The sequence below is a fragment of the Cyprinodon tularosa genome, unplaced genomic scaffold, assembly GCF_016077235.1.
Source record: "Cyprinodon tularosa strain WSP-4 unplaced genomic scaffold, ASM1607723v1 ctg494, whole genome shotgun sequence".
Classification (NCBI taxonomy): domain Eukaryota; kingdom Metazoa; phylum Chordata; class Actinopteri; order Cyprinodontiformes; family Cyprinodontidae; genus Cyprinodon; species Cyprinodon tularosa.
In genome coordinates this window covers 234,927-254,495 of record NW_024039223.1, presented here as the reverse complement: position 1 = coordinate 254,495, position 19,569 = coordinate 234,927, and the positions used below count along the sequence as shown (strand labels likewise).

Here is a 19,569-nt window from a genome sequence, read left to right as displayed (position 1 = left end):
TTTCTTTCTTATAATTGCAACAATTTTACGCTAACCATGCACTATTTTGAGATAACAAATGCACAGGCTAAAGCTCACTCAAGTGACGTATGCCTATGAGACATGATAACAGCTTTGTATGAGTGTTTGACTTCTCTCATCCTTTAACTTTTTGGCAGACCTTTTGTTTGTTACTTGCATAAATATATATTTGTGTTTTTAATGTGGTTGACCAAAACAGAGGTAGGGCTAATGATCAGTGAAGTGAGGTGATTAATCTTATTTAAACATAAAGTCTGAAAATCTGGGCTGCAGTTATTTTTGTTCCCTCTTTGCTCTAATACTGCTGTATAAAATGCAGTGAGAGAAATTCAACAGTCTGAGCACAATATTTGATTGCATGGTGGCAGTCTACTTCTACAATAACTCTAAACATACAACTAAAGCTTAAATCATGTTGATAACTGGCAAAAATTGCATGGCAAATGCATTAGATCCCTATTTGGTAGAGTTTTCCTTTTTTTCCCAAACATATATGCTCTATTTTTTCCCAGTGTCCTGTCTGGCAATGTGGCCATAAGAATAATTGTCTTGATGCCAAAAAAGGGCCCAACAGATTTTACTTTCACAAGTGAAGCAATACGGCTATCACCATAGTGTTCCGCTTGATTTACGCATATAAATAGCTTTATGATGATTATGCAGGGAGTATTACAGATTATATGGGCACAGCAATGTAAATAGAACAGGAAAGGAAAGACAAGAAAAAGGAGAAAAGATGGAAGAAAGAGGAGAGGAAAGGGACACAACCATAAAAGTCTGCTTCAATACCTGCAAGGAGAGATGTAAAAAGAACAAAACAACCAACGGATATAGCATAAGAGATACAATAAACTGGCACCATGATACTATCGCTGAAGTATATGTAGTATTATTTAATCTGACATGTATACTGTGGTAGCTGAAGATAAGAAAATAGACTTTCTGTATGGAAGTTAATCTGTAAGTACCTGGAACCAAGCACCTGTAGTTGTTTGAGAGAATGCACTTGTGCATGTAAGGTTTATCCAATGGAAAAATGCTCAATAGTGGTTGTGAGGAGCCAAAGACCCGCCCCTCAGAGCACAGAGGCAAGCGCCGGGGGACCCAAAGAAAAGAAATCTAAAAAACATTGTCAGATTTTTCCAGTTTGTTTTTTCTCCATTAGCATTTACAATATGCATTTTTCCTTTTATAAACATAAGATAAATAATCTTTTATCAGATGTCAAGCAGAAAACTGGGGCAGAGGCAAACAGTTCCCACCAAGGTTTGTTGTTTGAAACAAGAGCAGTCCTTTCCCAGGATAAGGGCCTCTTCTAGGCATAGGGGATTTTGGACCAGTCTTAATATTACAAAGAAAAAAAGAATTTGTGTAGCAGAAAGAGTTTTCCTTTTTCAAAGCTTTGTCATTAATGACTTTAGCAAATGTGAAGTTTAGATTTGGCAGTTCAGCCGAACAAGGTCTTTATAGCAACCCTCTAATTATTTATCCAGGATATCCTACTCTAGAATTAGGCTTTCATGTTTTTTTTTCTGCTGCAAAATAATTTCCACTGAATAGTTTCACTGGGACACTCTAATCCATGCTTTATGTGCATGTGAGTCATTAGTGTGTGTAGGTCTGGATATGTGCTTACTCACATGACATCGTATATGCCCACACAAGCTTACAGAATGTGGATGGGACTGCACTGGTTCTTGGTAAGAGGCGCGTAAAAGAGATAGTAAGTTTCCATTTTCCCCACATAACCCTGCATGAGTTCCCCGCTCGCTGCTCTCACACCAGACCGCTTTCACCCACATTACTCGGGTTTCCTGGTCATTTGGCCTTCACATGCCTTTTAAAAGGGATCTTATCACCCTGCTCAGGTTTAGGCACTTAACCGAACACTGCCCCAACTCTCTGAGTTTCTGTCTGATCCAACTCATTGTCCTCCAATGTTTTCCAGCTTATCCTCCTATGTAGATGTTTATATAACATAGTATATGTAATATTTTTTTTTTGCTTGCTTTCATATTCACAGAAATATACAAATTTCCTTACATATATGATCAACTCATATAATTTATAAAAAATATATGCTATGTATTCTTGTTTCTGTCCCTTTAAGTAACCACAGCAGTGGATATTTGCCTAATTCCAGGTGCCTGTGAAGCCTGTGTTTTTCCAGGTGCATGACTGGGTCATTACTAAGGTATTTGTTTTCCAGATTACATGGTTACACCAAGCATTAGAGACATGTCATCCATGTACCCATTCTATACGTCAGGGCATGATCCTTGCAACATCTCTGCGTCCTCTCCATCCGCATGCTCCTGTTCAATGGCTTAGATTGTTCCTTGGTTGATGTTAGGGGGGTTACTCTGTATATTAATCCATTTCAGTTATCCATAATTGATGTAGAGATAATGGTAATGAAATTTCTCCATTCCCCAGTTTTTGGCTGGCAAGGTAACTAAGAAGAGCAGTGAGGTGTCTGGGTGGTTTTGGGATTTAAATCAAGTCATTGCGGAAGGGCAGCATAAAAGCCCCCCCAAAACATTTACATAAAGCCTTAATAAACCATTTTATCACTAGGCTTCCAAATCAATATTGTGGCTTTTTAAGGTTTAATATTTCAATGGTATTGATCAACTTAACGGCTGTGTTTGTGGTTGCCTTGCATAAGCTGATGTGCTGCAGAACGAGTATGTGCTGTAAGTGTAGCATCAGCGTTTAGTTTTTAACAATGACTCAAACGAGATTCCCACAGTCAGAAATGGGTTGATAGATTACTTGACCTTGATCAGCCTTACTTCTTCTGTGCACAGTGTTCTGTCCCTGCTTTTCTAACAGCATTCCCAAAACCCAATCAGTTTAGATAAAGAAAATGGATCAAAACAAAGAAAATACAAATAGAAGGCCTTGAAAGTGCTTTAAATTGCAGATTTCACTTCCACCTTCTCTGAGAAGAGTGTTTGCTTGGAGTATTTAAAAACAGTGGTCGATCCGATGATTAGCCAAAATCGAGGATCCTTGTCTCCAAGGATTTGATCAGCACATATTCCCCTTTCCTTGAACTTTCATTGGACATGTTCCTTCAGTCTCCTTGTTTTCTGTCTAGCTCCATTTCACAATCAAATCTTACGTCTTTTCTTTTAATTTGCAGACACACAGAAGCCCGGCCATACACATCTTTTTGAGAACGTTTTTTTTAAGCTTCCATGAGTTCAGAAGCATTCAAAAGAATTGAAGATGATCTCCTGAAAGATAAAAGCCCAGACTACGACTTTTCCCTTTTACCCTACTTGATTTCACTCTGTGCAAAGATCGGAGGTCCATTTTAAAGGATGTGAATCTCTGTGTCCAAATGTTTTAAATCACTCAACATCTATGCCTGTTGGTCTTGCTTAAATTGAGGATATATATCTAACCAATCTGATGAGAGTGTGAAAACCTCTCCCACTTTCTACAGCAATTTTACAGAAACCCCACTGTGTGGATGTCTACCAGTGCACTGTGTATGGGGTTGCCTGGGGGTGAACATTAGTTTGTGCCCAAGAGTTCTTCTCTGATTTTACATCAATATCGTAATTTCAAGGATAATTTATGCGCTTATAAATTACAAAGCTTTCTATGTAAACCACATGAGACCAAGGAGAAAAATAAAAGTGCAGTCTTTAAGAATGAAAAGTAGTGAGATTAATTTTTTTTTTGTAGCATTTGCAGAATTTCCTGGCAAGTTTTCATTCACGTTGGTTTTGCTTTAAAAAATAAGGACAATTTAGCTCTGATTTATTTACATTACTTTCCCCAGATAGTAGGGAGAATTCTCTTAGAATATAGGCCTTTTGCCTGCCTTTTTTCCATTTCTTCCCCCATATGAGAGGTTTTCACATTTGTTCATGAAGTGCACCAGAACACAACACATCCTCTCCTCCTTGTTTGCTAATTGGTGGAAGACTGGGAGCCTCCTGCTGTGTGTTCACAGCTTCTCTCTTTGCTTTGCCACCCCACCAGGCCTTTCACCATCACTCTGTAGAACCCTGTAATTAACCCTCAGCTAATTAACTATTTCTAATTACACCAGCGAGTTGTCTCCATCACACCTTTAGAAACCAGACAACCTCTGATGCTGTATCAGTCTTTTCTGCAGGATTTTAGAAGTTTGACTCACTCCTGTTACCTGCACCCCTTTATGCATCAGTGTTTTAACAGATTTGGTCTCGTTTGTGTCGGAGTTGGCAGCATTGAATGGTTTAGTACAATTTGGTAGCTTTGTTTAATAATGCACATACATTTCAAAATTTTGCTTTGGGGCCGCTGACAACAGAAATAACTAAAGCGACAATTTAAATAATATGTCAATTTCTGCTCAAATTGAGAGATGTTGGTATTTTAGACAGGTTAGACCACCATCAGCATTAACAATTATTTTTATTTATTTATTTTTTTCTGTTTAAAACAAAGCAGCACAGACATGCATGATGGAAAATTACATGCAGTACTTGAGAAGTTCTCCCAGAAGTGCCAGGGAGCAACCTCCGCCACATGCATGCTCTGCTGTAAACACACGAGTGTTCCTTCATGCCTCAGACTCGACACAGCATTAGCTATTTCTGTTTCACAGACTGATAGCTCCTACTGAACATCATTGATTTTACGGGAAGCCCTGTTTACAGGCTGAGTGCCATCGACCTGAGGTGACTTTTTACCTCCTGCAGTTGGAGCATCCTTATGTCTGCATTAGTGGAAGAGAAGGCTAAACAGTTACAGAGCACAATTAACAAAGAGATGAGATTTGTCTTAATTTTTAGTTTTGGGGAAAAAAACAAAACAAAAAGGAAGAACTCCTCATACCATGAAATCTATCTGGCTTTCAATGATACACAGCAGTAAAATATCTGAAGATATAATACAGTTTTTTTTAACTGTTCCTTTGTCAAAAAATATTTTCCAGAAATGTATTTTTCTTACTCTCTCTGTTCATTCATATGTTCCTATATTTCTCATTCTTATATTTCTAATATTAAAAGAGTTTTTTCCTCAGGAAATTATTTGGGTAGGCAACTTGCATACTGGTGCAACAGGTTTACATCTCCTCATTGATAGTGTTCTGTGTTGGAGCCGGAATTCTCTAAGCTAATGTTAAAGTGAATGTATGCCTTTATTGGTGATTAAGTGGAACAAACCTGGGAGATAAACCCAGGCTTCTCTCTGCCCGAGGACTACAATAGTTCCCTCGTCAATGAGCATGTCCCTGGTGCAACATCAAAAGCCTTCCCCTGCTTTATCAATAAGAATCCTTCCTTCCCACATCTTCCTGTAACTTGCTTAGCGTTCACGGCATTGATTTTTCAATAAGCGCCCCTTACCCTGCGGTGGCTGGCCTGGCTCTGTGATTGCTCAGAGACTAGACACAGACAAGCTGAGGAACAATTGAGAATCAGATCTGTTGTATCGTTAGTGGTCCTTGAGGCATATTAAGTAGCTATGTCTTTTCCATTTTAAAGAGGTTGTCTCTTATTGCTGAAGCATATGTAGATAGAAGTGTTTTGGTCCCTGTCCTACCTATAATGTTTGACATTTAAGTCAGAGCTTATTCTCTTAGGACACCCTGGAAAGCAGGGTCCTCTAGAGGCAAAAGCAGAGCTTTAAAAAGAAAGCAATCATATAGATTGATGTTTGTTTGTTTTATTCTGACTAAATCACACTAAATGAATACACCTATAACTGGAAAAAAGTATATATTTTGGAGTCATACCAATAGCATCCAGATTCTGCGATGTTGCTCATAAAAGGACAAGGTGATTCAAAATAATTCACTTTTTTTGTTGTGAGAAAATGTGGAATAATGATTTTCAGTCAGGAGAAAAAGAGAGTAAAGCAATTCTGGCAGAGTCATTGAAGGCAGGTGGCAGCAGAGGGTGAGTTCTGTGCATCGGCATGCTCTCCTTTTGAACAGCTCAGGAATCCAGCCTTTTCTCCCTAGTGATTATCTCATATTGTCAGCTACGGCTTGTTTTGGCTGCACACAGCCTGCTTATTGTGAACTTAGTAGGCCCCACATTCAGAATTACAATGCAACACAGGCTGCTGGGGCCATGGCTTAATCACTTGTTGTACTGCCAGCATGCAAAAACAATAGTTTTATTTCTGGATACAACATGATATATCTGTCTATATTAATACTTGGTTGTAGTCACCTTCAGTGGGCTCCTCCTTCATTTTGATTTGTGGTTATTAACATAGTCAGCACTCAGAGACTCCAGCCTCCTCCACTTCCCCTCTACTTCGACTGCGTCTCCGTGTCTGTCTCCTGTACTTGTTTAGTGCCTCCCAGAGATTAAAGCTTTTCCTGCTTTAAACAGGTGTCACTGAGCCAGGCAGACATCCAAGAGACAAACAGTTTTATATCAGTTGGCCCCATCTGCGACTTTCTGACTCCAGACAATCCCATTGCTCATCTGTAACCACTGCAAGTTATTGAATTACACCATCTTGATTTTAAAGGGCAATTCTGTTTTCTGTAAGCAGTGGACACACCAAGCTAGCTCAGAGCTTCACCTCTGATCAAGAGCCATTGTGTTACCCTGACTACTGCTAATTGCTTGTGGTATCTTAGAGCTTTAATGGGAACTAAGCGCTACATATTCTCGGTACAGTAGCCTGCACTATACTCAGCTTGTTCAAACTTATCAAGGCTAAAAGCAGGTCATCGTTAAGCAGCAGTCTCTAGCCTTGCATATGTGCACACTTCTCTGTTTTTGCAACAACTGGAATCTGAAACAATGAGCAAATAGCTTATAACAAAAAATGAACTATTCCACACTTTGATTTGGAAATATATTCTGGCGAGACATCTTATTTCAGGCAATTCCCCTTTCTTCCCTTTTTCTGCTTAATTTCTCACAATTTATCCTATTGCTTTTAGCTTGAAGAATAATTTTGTTTAAAGCAGCTTTTCTTTTTTTTTTCTTTCACTCTCTCAGCCATCTGTCTATTTGTGTGAAATGGCCGTTGAGCTCATAGCCTCTTATTAATGGAGCAGATAATAAATACAGACCAGTAGGGCTAGTATCCCCTCACTCAATATGGCAGCCATCTTTAAATCATGTCTGGTTGTATAAAGCAATCTTGTTAATAAGCCAGCCAGTCTACTGTCTCCAATATCTCATCAAATTATATGCAAACTAGCTCAAAGTTCAGGGTTAGCTTGTTCAGCATTTAAAAAACAAAAACACATGCACATCGTATCACAAAAAATAGGATGTTCAAATTTTTCACAAAATCTTTATTTGTTAATTTTTTACAATTCTCTCTGTTTTACTGGCGTTCATTAATTATAGAATTTTGAGATTTTTATATATATACATATATGTATGAATCTGAAAAAATATATATATATATTCATACATACATACATATTGCTTTTTGATCTTTTACCTGTAATAATGAAGCCTAAACACAAATTCACGTCTTTAAAATAGCTGCACATTATTTTTGAAGTGGGATAGATTGTAGGTTGAAGAGGTACTTTGCACAAGAAGTACTTTTCATCAGACATTCATGAATAGGCAGACAGACATTATCAATCTCTCCTCTTGCTCAGTGCTTAATACCTTAGGCTGTGGGGGTAGACTCCATTCTGATCACAGCTGAAATTTGCATCTCTAAGTAAATAAGTAAATAAATCAAGTGCAAGCACTGAATTTGCTAATCAACCGGGACATTGCAGTGAGCTTGGTGCCGGGAAACTTTACTCATGTAATATTCAGCACTGGTGGGTTAAAGGGCAGCCCAGAGTTATTGGCTTCGGCCCGATTGCCCCCTTTAATCAATGTTGGCTGCATCCCTTTAATAAAATTATTAGCTCAGCAGTATCTTGTGCTATCATTTTATCTCTTCTGTGCTCTAAATTGCAGCCTGTGTTGGGCCTCTCAGATGCTCGGGGCATGGCCAGCTCCCGAAAGCTCAGCTCCCATTTATTATTTCAGAGACGGATGATGGCTAGAGTGTTTGAAACCAGGCTAAGCTCAGAGGTTATTGGATGTAAGATCTAAACACAGCTGGAGTGAAGTCCCAACCCAGCCTATATATTTTGAGCTCCTAAAAAAATACAGTCTTTAATACTTAGGCGAGTTTAGGCATCTCTTTCTCAATAATTCTCATGAATACTATCTCTAATGTTCAATTTTACCTCAGCTCTAGAGGACTTAAAATTGTAATACTGCTAAAATATTTTTAAAACAACACATTTTCACCTTTTCCTTGAGTCATATTAATGTGTGATGTGCTGATGGGTGGCTTCTCTCAGTGTATAATTATCTCACAAGGAATCTATTTGATCTATTAAGTTAGTTTGACTGCAAGTTAATTAAAAACGGATGTAGGATATGCAGAATATAAGATTAAGGGTGTTGTTTGGAGGTTGAAGATAAAAGATGGTACTTTTCTGATATGGCAGGAAGATGAATCATGGACGGCTTATTAGTGCTTGTCTCAGGTATTGTGTTTATGTGCCTAATCTAGCGTAATGAGTAGGGTGTCAGCTTTCCAATTATATCTCAGAGTTTTTGCTATGCTTTTGATATTTTTTCAAGGGTGCCATGTATACATTTTAATGCTGTGCTTTATTGTTGATTTGTTAAAATGAGGAAGTAATATTGATTCAAATGTAGACATTTGTTTCTATCTTCGACATGGCAAGTAATAAGATTTGTGTGAAGATTTGTCTGTACCAGTCTATCCGAATTATTTGATTGAATTGTTTTAAGATGATGTGTGTTATACAATATAAATACACTGGACTGAAGTCAGTTGATTGGTAGAAAAAGTATAAATTAGTAACCTCTGATATTTATTTTTACAGGCCTGGATGCGATGAACGCCTCATGTAGGCATCAGCATGGAAAGCTGTGAGTCTCCCGTGGTTTCTGGGACAGAGGATGGGCTCAGCTCCTCCCAACAGCAGCAACCACCACAGCCCTGGAACGATCACTCTAACTCACAGGTTACTTGCACCAAACAGGCCCCTTCTCTGGATGCCCTGTCCCTCTCTGGATCTTACCCTTCTCAGCCCACGAACTCCATTGCCCCTCATGACGGGCTGAGAGACCTACAGTCACAGCAGTTGCAGCCAAAACAGACATTACCTTTGGCCCACCTTGATAATTCTGCCATTGGCCAACTGCATTCCAGGAGAGAGCGTCTTGAAGGCGTGGAGCAGGAGGGAGCAAGCTGTGGAGAAGAGGAAGAATCAGAGGACTTAGATGAGATGGAGATTGACAGCTGTTTTCCAAGTCTTCAACCTTTCCCTGGGATGCCAATAACCTCAGGGGGAGGAGGAATGCCCACTCTTTTGCTACATCATCCCAAGCAACAGCAAGAACCACCTGAGAGTGGAAGTGATGAAGGAGAAGAGGAAGAGGAAGAAGAGAGCAGTGATGTGGAAAACTTGGCTGGAGAGATAGTTTATCAGCCCGATGGCTCAGCCTACATTGTAGAGAGCCTCAGTCAACTGATCCAAAGTAGTGGTGGTAAGGTACCTGGCCTGCTCCCTACAAACTCTGTCACAAGTGGGGGGAAACCGGGAGAACCGGCTGGGGCTTCGTCCTCAGTCTACCCACAGATCATCAATACTTTCCACATAGCATCCTCTTTTGGGAAGTGGTTTGGTAATTCAGACCAGAGTTTTCCCAATACCTCAACAATGGCAGGCCTTAGTCCTGTCCTGCACAGTTTTCGTGTCTTTGATGTGCGGCACAAAAGCAACAAGGATTACCTGAACAGCGATGGGTCTGCAAAGAGGTCCTGTGTTTCCAAAGATGTTCCCAACAATGTGGATTTTTCCAAATTTGATGGGCTAGCCCTTTATGGCAAGGGTAAGCCCATTTTAATGTGTTTTCTCTGCAAGCTGTCCTTTGGCTATGCTCGTTCCTTTGCCACTCATGCAGTCCATGATCACCGCATGACACTGTGTGAAGATGAACGGCAGCTGTTAGGGGACAAGCATGCCTCTGCCATCATCCAGGGCATTGGAAAGGACAAGGAACCCCTTATTAGTTTCCTGGAACCAAAAATTAGGAGCAGTCCTCTGCCACCTACCCTGCTACCCATTAACTCTGGACAGAGCTTCTATGGCACATTTAGTGGTGTCCATCTAGAGCCTGGAAACAGCAGTGGGGGCAGTGAGACCCTTCTGATCAAAGACTCTGACTCTGGCCTCCAGCAACAGCAGCAACAACAAACACCACTTAGTTCAGTTCTTTCTATAGGTGGACGAAGTGTTTCCCAAGCATCCGCTCTTACCTCTTCTCCAGGCTCTGCCAAAGACTCCAATGCCCTTCCCAAACAGGGATGCAGAATAGAGGAGCCTGTGGGGAAAGAGCTGGCATGCAAGGGAGAAGATGGAAGAACTGAGGGACATGAAAGCAATGTGCAGCTATCCAGCCAGTTGGGGGGCTCAGAAGAAGAGGATGAGCTGTTATTAGGGGAAGAGGAAGATGAGGTGGAGGCAGAAAGCACCGCAGTGGCCTGTGGGGGTAAGAGTAGCAGCGGTGGGAGTGAGGCGGGGGAACAAGCTGTCTCAAACCAAAGCAATTCCAAATCTCCTTTATTAATGCCTAGTAGCACTCTCCAGCCTTCTGCCTGCACCTCTGCAGTTGGTTCTGCGCTCAACAGCAAAGCCCTTGCTTCCATTTCCTCCTCTGTCAAGGAAGAGGCTTCAGCTGCAGATGGTGGGGGGAGGACATCAGAGCTCCCTCTGAGCTTTAACTGCCAGGGACCAACTGTTCCCATGGCTCTAGCGGCAGCTGCCGTCAGAAGGAGCGAGGATGACAATGCTGGCACTTCTTCCTCACCTCTGTCCACCAATGCTGCTGCTGATGAAAGTGCCAATCGAGATAGTGCCACAGCTCCAGAACCAAATGATTGCCCAGCAGAAGGAGAGGAGGAAAATGGAGCCCTTCTGCATCATCACCACATACACCATCATCATCATCACCTGCACCCGTCATCTCATGGTCACCCCCTCCCCCTCCCAGGGGGTTCTTGTGATATAACAGGGATGGGTGACTGTTCACAGAACCACGGCCAAGGTGGGAGTGGAGGAAGTGGAGTAGAATGCCCCAAGTGTGATACTGTTCTAGGTTCATCACGCTCCTTGGGGGGTCATATGACCATGATGCATTCACGCAACTCATGCAAGACACTAAAATGTCCCAAATGCAATTGGCATTATAAGTACCAGCAGACATTGGAGGCCCATATGAAAGAAAAACACCCAGACTCTGGGGGCTCTTGTGTGTATTGCAGCAGTGGTCAGAGTCACCCTCGTCTGGCTCGTGGAGAAAGCTATACCTGCGGATACAAGCCCTTCCGGTGTGAGGTATGAAGACATTTAAGGTCCTAGTGCACATTTTTTAATAGATGGAAATAATTTTATATTATGTTATATAATATTATTTTAAATTACTATATATAAAATGTAAATTTGTATCTAAGAATTAAGCCTCAATTGCATTATTACACCTAATGAGAAAACATGCTTTGTTCTGCAGGTGTGTAATTACTCCACTACCACAAAAGGCAACTTAAGTATCCACATGCAGTCAGATAAGCACCTGAACAACATGCAGACGCTGCAGAATGGAGGCTCTATTGGCTCTGCGCAGGAACAGGTCTTTGGACACACTCCAGGTGGAGTGGTGGCTGTGCCCTCAGTGACCCAGGCCAGCAGCCATCACAGTTCTCACCATCATCCAACGCAGTCGTCCTCTCATTTGTCTGTACCATGTGGAGCTCCATCACCGACCAAGCCGAAGAGCAAACCTACCTGGCGGTGTGAAGTTTGTGACTACGAAACCAATGTTGCACGGAATTTACGCATCCACATGACCAGTGAGAAGCACATGCACAACATGATGCTCCTCCAACAAAACATGACTCAGATGCAGCATGGGCGACTTGGAATAGGAGCCATGACTTCGCCATCTGAGGCTGAGCTTTACCAGTATTACCTGACCCAAAACATGAGCCTTCCACCAGGCCTTAAGATAGACCCAGCTGGACCTGAGGCCCAGTTCTTAATGGGGAGTTTTCATCTTGATCCCAGCATGGCTACCTTGGCTCCTGCACTTGGTAAGTCACATCTTGCCTCTCTTGATTTTAACATTTTTCATAATCACGGTCAGTTAAAGGACAGATAAGAAGGGAAAAATTATATAATTTATTCTGTTATAAGTTTATTTTTAATTACCTAATGCTGAGAAAAGTAATAGAATAGGCAAAAAGGGTATTATGTATATATATATATATATATATATATATATATATATATATATATATATATATATATATATATATATATATATATATATATATATATATATATATATATATATATATATATATATGCAAAAACCCAGATTGTGTATGTCTTTCAGCTTTATGGTTTGATATTAAAGAAATGTGTGGTAATAGGTGCAGAGCTTTCATTCAGTGCCTTAAACTAATAATTCATACAACCTCTTACCAAATTTTGTGTTTAAAGTTAGCCTTTATGAACTTCATGGGCATGAGCTATGTTGTTAGTTGGCTGCAGATAAATCAGCACCAGGTATAAACAGATTTAATCTGTTAAGATAATATGAATAAATGCCTATTATTTAATTAGTAATATTAAACATACATTTGACAGTAGGTGTTTACATACAGAGTATAAACACCTACATACAGAGTAGAAAAAGAGAAATAAACCTTTATTTTCCTAAGCTTTCCTGTTTCAGTTGAAATAGGATTACCAAAATTATATTTATTGGCTATTTAACAGTTAAAACTTTATAAGGAATGTTTTATTACGTTCTTCCAAGTCAGAAGTTCACATGCAACAACATTGCTAAGCCTTTAAAATATTTGAGAAAGCACAGATGATGAGTTCATGGTTCTTTAAATCTCTGACGGGTTATTTCACATTTAATTGGTGCCACAGCTTTGGTTGTATTTTTAGACAGCACTTCAAACATGCTGCTTCTTTGTGCTGCATCACTGGAAAATCGAAAATAAAACCAGCAAAGATACATCAGGGAGAGAACTGTTGCCCTCCAACCTTCTGCTTCACCCTTTGGTAGAAATCCCATTGTCCGAATCTACACAGTAATGTGAAGCCTTCAAACCATTAGGGAAGCCGTGTGTATTTTAATGCAGTTACAGACAAAGGAAAAGCAAAAGACCTTGTGAATATATGGGCAGAAGTTAGTGTTTGTTTGAAGTGTACTTGACAAAAAAATGCATAATGGGGAAAGTAAGTTGTAAGGTTTAATGCAAAAACACCTCAAGAGATGGACCAGGAAATTAAAACTTAGATATAGTTGCATCTGCTGAATGAACATTGAGCAAAATCACATTGCCATATTTGTTACAAAGGAGTTAGGACAAGAAGGTTAAAGTTTTGGAGTTACAATTAAATGTCCTAACCTCAATTCTTCATGGAAAAACATGGGTCCATGTATAAATTATTGTACCACACAGCTAAGTGAGCTAAGCCAAGTGTACCACACAGCTAAGCCAAGTGATGCAATGATGTGTAGGGAAAATAAAGCATGTGATTTTTCTTTTCTTACACAGTGTATGTTAAAATCTGGTTTAAACAGCATCAAATGTAATCTGTGTGTTTTAGCTATCAGTGTAATAATCAATCTGTACTTCCACTTTTTCATTTACATTATTTTATTTTTCTCGAGGTGGGGAAGTCCCAATGGATGTGCGTCTTGGTGGTGGGCAGCTGGTATCCGAGGAACTTATGACCCTTGGAGAAAGCCTATCACAGACCACAGATCCATCCCTCAAGCTCTTTCAGTGTGCTGTGTGCAATCGCTTCACCACTGACAACCTGGATGTGCTAGGCATGCATATGGGTGCCGAACGCAGCCTGCCAGAGGAGGAGTGGCGTGCTGTGGTGGGAGACTCTCATCAGTGCAAGTTGTGCCACTACACCACACAACTTAAAGCCAACTTCCAGCTGCATTGCAAAACAGACAAGCATGTGCAGAAGTACCAGCTTGTTGCCCACATCAAAGAAGGGGGCAAAGGCAATGAATGGCGACTAAAGTGTGTGGCAATAGGCAATCCGGTGCACCTAAAGTGCAATGCCTGTGACTACTACACTAATAGCCTGGAGAAGTTGAGGATGCACACAGTCAATTCACGACATGAGGCCAGCCTCAAACTGTATAAGGTTAGTGGTCCTTTTATTGTTTTTATAACATCCTCCACTCATGTTAGACTTTTCTTTTCAGGCTGTTTTTAAGTTATAAATGTGTACATTTGTTTTTCTTAATATGTTCTGCCAAACAAATTTTTTTCAGGTTCAAATTGCTTAGAGGAATATGGTGGTTCTGCCATACATGAAATTTTTTTTGTTCTTTTTGAGAAATGGTTGAACATTATGGAGTTTTCACAAAGGGTAAAATTCTTATTCAGTACCCTCCATTCTATCTTAGTCTTTTTCAGCAAGACTTAATGAATGTTCTTGTGTTGCCAACATCACTGTGGCTATTCTTTAGAGGCATGAATAACAGCTTTGTTGTGAAGCTTTCATACTAAAGCCTTGCACACTGCTGCCCTCAGAAGAACATTGCAGGACAAGTTGGCTTGGAAGCGCAGGACTAAATCACTTGGTAGACGAATGAAGAAGTGTTAGGAGACAGAGGTTTGGTGCTAATACTCCTCTGAGCGGGAAGGGCTGAATTGTTCTCGACAGCCTTATTGATTTTTGCTGGACTTGGAGCTTCACCTTCTCCTCTAATCATTCCATAATAGCCAGTGGATGAACACTCTCGGAACAAATGGCCATAAATCTAACAGGCCTGATTCCACTTAGGTGCCTATCCTGTATGTCTGCGGCTTTGGCTAGTCTGCGCTTAACCTTAACTGGCATAGTTGCACATACTGACAAGACAAAAAACACTGGTAACATGTATGTGATGTAAGCTTAGGTGGCACTTAGAAAATCTTTCTACAGCTGTTGATAGGTTGGTAGGAAGTTTCTTATCACCATTAAGCTGTTTGAGTTTCTAAAAGTAGACAAGAATTTTATTTTTCTATTGCATTCCTTTGCACCTCTGGTTGTGTATCTTATCCAAGAAATATTTAAAGATGATGGGGAAGAAGTCATGCTTACTGCCTGAGGCATGGCGTTTGAATTACATAACAAAGGGAGCTGGAATCGTTTCAAACCTCTTAAAAATTCTATTTATTTGAAAATCTATTGGTATGACAAATAATCTCTTAAATTCAATGGCGTGACAGACATAATTTGTTCCCCAGTGTTTTTGTGCTGACAAAGTGGTAAAATCCGGAAATCAGTCTCAGATTTTGTTAGAAATCTAGGTGAGATGGAGTGTTTTGACTGTATATGTCACAGAAAACCAAGAGGATGTTTGGTTTGTTATTTTATAACCAAATCAGGGTTAATGAGAGATATAGATCTTTCAGTGTATTGAACATGTACATCCTTTTAAACTTTGGAGTAAGAATTAAAATGAGTTTGCAGCTTTGGATCAAATAGACAGACTTAGGCTTGTAAATCTCAGAGCTGCACTTTGGCTGACAGAATAGGCCACAGCTTCTTGTCTTTGTCTTCTACTTTTGTCAAAATCAGAAGGGATTCTGTTTTCTTTCTTTCCATAGATTTTTTTTTACACAAGCTTTTAAGGAGAGAGAACACATATGTCACACTAGAGTTCAGGCTGTGGAGGATTAAATATGTACAACACATTCAGGCATGATCATTTTTTATGACTTAAGCCTCTTAAGATGGCTCCATATTTTTTAAAACCAATTGGGTTTCCAACTACGACTGTGTGCAGTTTTACTGAAATCACCTGCTCCATAAATCGGTGAAAATGTTAGCCCTTGTAAGCTCTGCTTTATCCCCGACACAACTCAGAAACACAGATGAGCACAAGTCGCAAGATTCATTACACTAGTTTATGACTTAACAAAGTGACAAATACATGGTTGTGAGGTTTCTCGGCTGCACAGTTTTTTACTCCTTTTTGATTTACAGTTTTGGGTAAGATACAGACAGGCAAAAATCTTCCTTACCCACCAATGGCTGCAAAGGGCTCTCAGTTAATGCATGGATGGAAAAAGACTAAATGAAAACAGACACAAAATAAATCATCAACTCAGCATAAACAAGCTGTAAGATGTGGGATATGCTTGGGACACTTCACCCAAATCAAAGTGGTTTGCATTAAACAGTGTTTTTGTGTGTGTAGCTCCATATAAATTGGAGCCTGTAATTACTGGAATTAAAAAGGAAGGTTTAAACTGGGAGCTAAGTTAGATGGGATAATTTCAGAGTCTGTGGTATGTGGCCCATATTAGGGCTTTCTAAAAATATTACCCCCACCACCCCATGTATTGGAATGTTTTTGGAGGCCACAGAATGATCCAGCAACTTATCCCAACCACTGGACCACCACACAGTGGAGGCTGATGCTGTCTACTTTAAAGACTGCACTCTAAATTGACATAACCTTTTTGAGAACTGTGTATTTCCCACTCGATCATGTGATCCTAAGCTTCCTTTTACCTTCTTCTTTTCCATAAAATAATGAGGGATTTAGTGGTTCTGATGAGAAAGCATGATGGAAATACTTCTAGAATGGCCACTCCTGAATTCAGGCTTATGTTTTTTGCTGTGCAGTTAACATTTTACAATGATCATCATTTGCACAACTTCAGAGAAAATAAATAGTCTACTCAAAAGAGCATTACAAAATCATGTTTTCCAATCTTAGAGGTATGGTCTGGAACTAAGGTGCAGTGTGTAGCCCATATGAAGTTCCCAATATTACTATAAAACGGAGTTCAGCACTGGAAAGAAATGATTTCAGATTCTTTTTTTTGCCAGACGCTGCTGGAAGATGGCAGTAGATATTCAGAAATCCCATTCTTCCAACAGAAAACTGAGTATATTTGCCCAAAAACCCTGGTATATTAATGCATATACAAGTATTGATTGAATGGCTTAATTGATCTCACACTGGAGAAATGTACTTGTTACACGTTATATGGGCATATATTATCAACTGCACAATTAACAATAACAATAACTTGGCTGCGTATATTCAATTAATTTAAATTACCGGTACGTTGATTTCTATAGCGCCAATTCACAACACGTCGTCTCAAGGCACTTTACAGAGACAATTCAACCAGATCATACAGTTAAATTGATTCAATGTTTCTATCTTAAGGAAAACCAACTTATTGCATCGACTCATTGACTCAAAGGCAATCCGTCACACCAAGCAATTCTTGTAGTGACAGTGGAGAGGAAAAACTCCCTTTTAACAGGAAGAAACCTCCAGCAGAACCAGGCTCAGTACGAGTGGCCATCTGCCGAGGCCGACTGGTGTTCAAGGAGACAGAAGCAGACATAGAAAAATAAGCAGAGATACAAAAGGTAACTGTAAACCAGCTCCACAGACAGCATGTTAACCTATTAACGTAGGTATTCAAAACCTAACTTTTGAACATTAAATGTACAAGATCCAGACTAAGTGTAAATTGGAGGTGACACGTCATCTTGAATTTAGCTGCGTTACATTTTTATCTCTCTCTCTTTCATCTGTTTTTATGTTGTCGTTTGGTTTTAAAACACCAGGTTTCATCATTACTTGTTGCACCAGTAACCTTGACAATAACAATAAACCTGCTTTGTACTTGGTCATTTATATGTGTAGGGATCGTCTTTGAAAATATTATGAGTATGTGGCAGGCTAATCCATTTCCAGAACCTGGTTACTCTGACAAGATGGAAAGGATGGATCCCAAGCAGGCCTAGCTTTAGGCCTCAGCTTGCATTTGAGGTTTGAGGAAAAGAAGAGAAGCATGGGGAGTGGGGTGGGGGGGTTGCTGGCTACCTTCCTTGTCTCGGGGGCCGGTACAATCGGCAGTAATTGAGATTGATTGGATGTTATTTTTCCTCTTGCAAATGTAGTCCATTAGCTTGGCACATGCATAATCAGTTTAGAGCACAGTTAGCCGAATGTAATCATGTTCTTTGGTGTCTGCTAGCACAAAATCCACTCCAGATGCCAGTTGGCTGCGGAAAGATGGGGAGAAAGTGCCGTCACTATCAAACGTGGATCTTAAACTGAGCAAGTCCTGACATCCTTTCCTGTGTCATGGTCCTGCTCTATTTAGCTGAAAAAACTGTGAAATACATTCTTCGTCCTTTGTTATCCATATGAACTTATACTCTCAGACAGCACCCCTTTTAAGCCAATGTTCTGTCCATCATCAAAGACAACAATTTTAGCAGTTCCTTCTAGTTACTTTATCTATTATTATGATTGACATGAGGCAAGTCAAACCAAAGCAAATATAAATCTTTTGCAGAGACCAAATAATCATGACAAATATTGAGGAAAAAAAGGGTTTAACATAAATTAGGGAATTAATTGTTACATACATTAAGTGTTTCCTTGATTATGCTTTGAGCAGACTTGATTACTTTGCATTTTAATGATGACGTGTGATGATATTGACTCTAAACCCTTAGACTTACTGTTTTATGAAGTTTGTTTATTGTTGTATTTCAAACTTAGTTCAATAAAACTACAAAAACAATCATTAGATACAGTGATATGCTATGACTTGCCATTTAGTTAGATTTTTAGCTTTCCTTTCACAGTTTTCTACTTATCTCCTCAATAGTATTGCAATAATAACAGAGGATGTAATTCAGATATATTAGAAATTGAATGAAAGAAATATATTTTTCTATAAAAAAGTGTAAAAGAATCAGAATTGCAACCTTAAAGGAATATGATGCAATGCTCACTGAACAAGTTTAAATTCATAGGGTGTAAATTGTGAGTCGAGTTGCTGTCTGAAGAGACAGCATTTTAGAGGACAAGGGCTACCACTGTTACACTAGCTTCATTAAGACAATCCTAAACTAGTTACATAAGAATCAACTTACTTAGAGTTGGTGTAAAAAGGAGTGGACTATTGCTTTGTTGTCCTGAGCCCTCTTTTTTATAAGTATATATTTGAATTTAATGTCTAAATCAAATTCCTTAAAGTCTCAAGGCAAAGGGAGAGGAAGACAAAAGTGTTTCCATTTAATATACAAACTATGCAGTGAAAGGAAATCCTATTTAATAGGTCAAAATTTAGTGTTGCTAACATTTATTAGTTGAGTTGTCCTGAAAAATAGAACATCTCAGATCATACGAATTAACATTAATCAGTTTGTAATAAATCTAATACAAATATATATTCAGCATTTAAACTTCTTGAACTAAATTAATGAAATAAGTCATCTTTCAGTGATATTTGAATTTGAGACACACCTGTAGACTTAAAGTAGATGTTACTCTGTCAAACGTCAAAGGAAAAGTTGTGACAGGTAATGTGAAATGTCCTCAAAGTGTTTCCCTGTAAGAACCTTGTGTTAATCACTTAGATTTCTAGCAAGATAATGGGTAGAGAGAGGATGGAGAGACACAGAGGAGGAGGAGGAGTAGAGAGGGGGGTGGTTGTGGGGGG

General features: G+C 39.5%; 1 protein-coding gene across 4 annotated transcripts in view; it reads left to right on the top strand.

The window, feature by feature from the left end:
• zfhx3 (zinc finger homeobox 3) overlaps positions 1 to 19,569 on the top strand; it is a 237,105-nt gene that overhangs the window by 136,048 nt on the left and 81,488 nt on the right. For all 4 annotated transcript variants that reach the window (XM_038302537.1, XM_038302539.1, XM_038302536.1 and 1 more), the window contains 3 exons: positions 8,873 to 11,389; positions 11,562 to 12,141; positions 13,743 to 14,236. In XM_038302537.1, coding sequence (XP_038158465.1) covers positions 8,909 to 11,389; positions 11,562 to 12,141; positions 13,743 to 14,236 — 3,555 coding nt within the window. In that variant the 5' untranslated portion in view covers positions 8,873 to 8,908. The remainder of the gene's footprint in view (positions 1 to 8,872; positions 11,390 to 11,561; positions 12,142 to 13,742; positions 14,237 to 19,569) is intronic.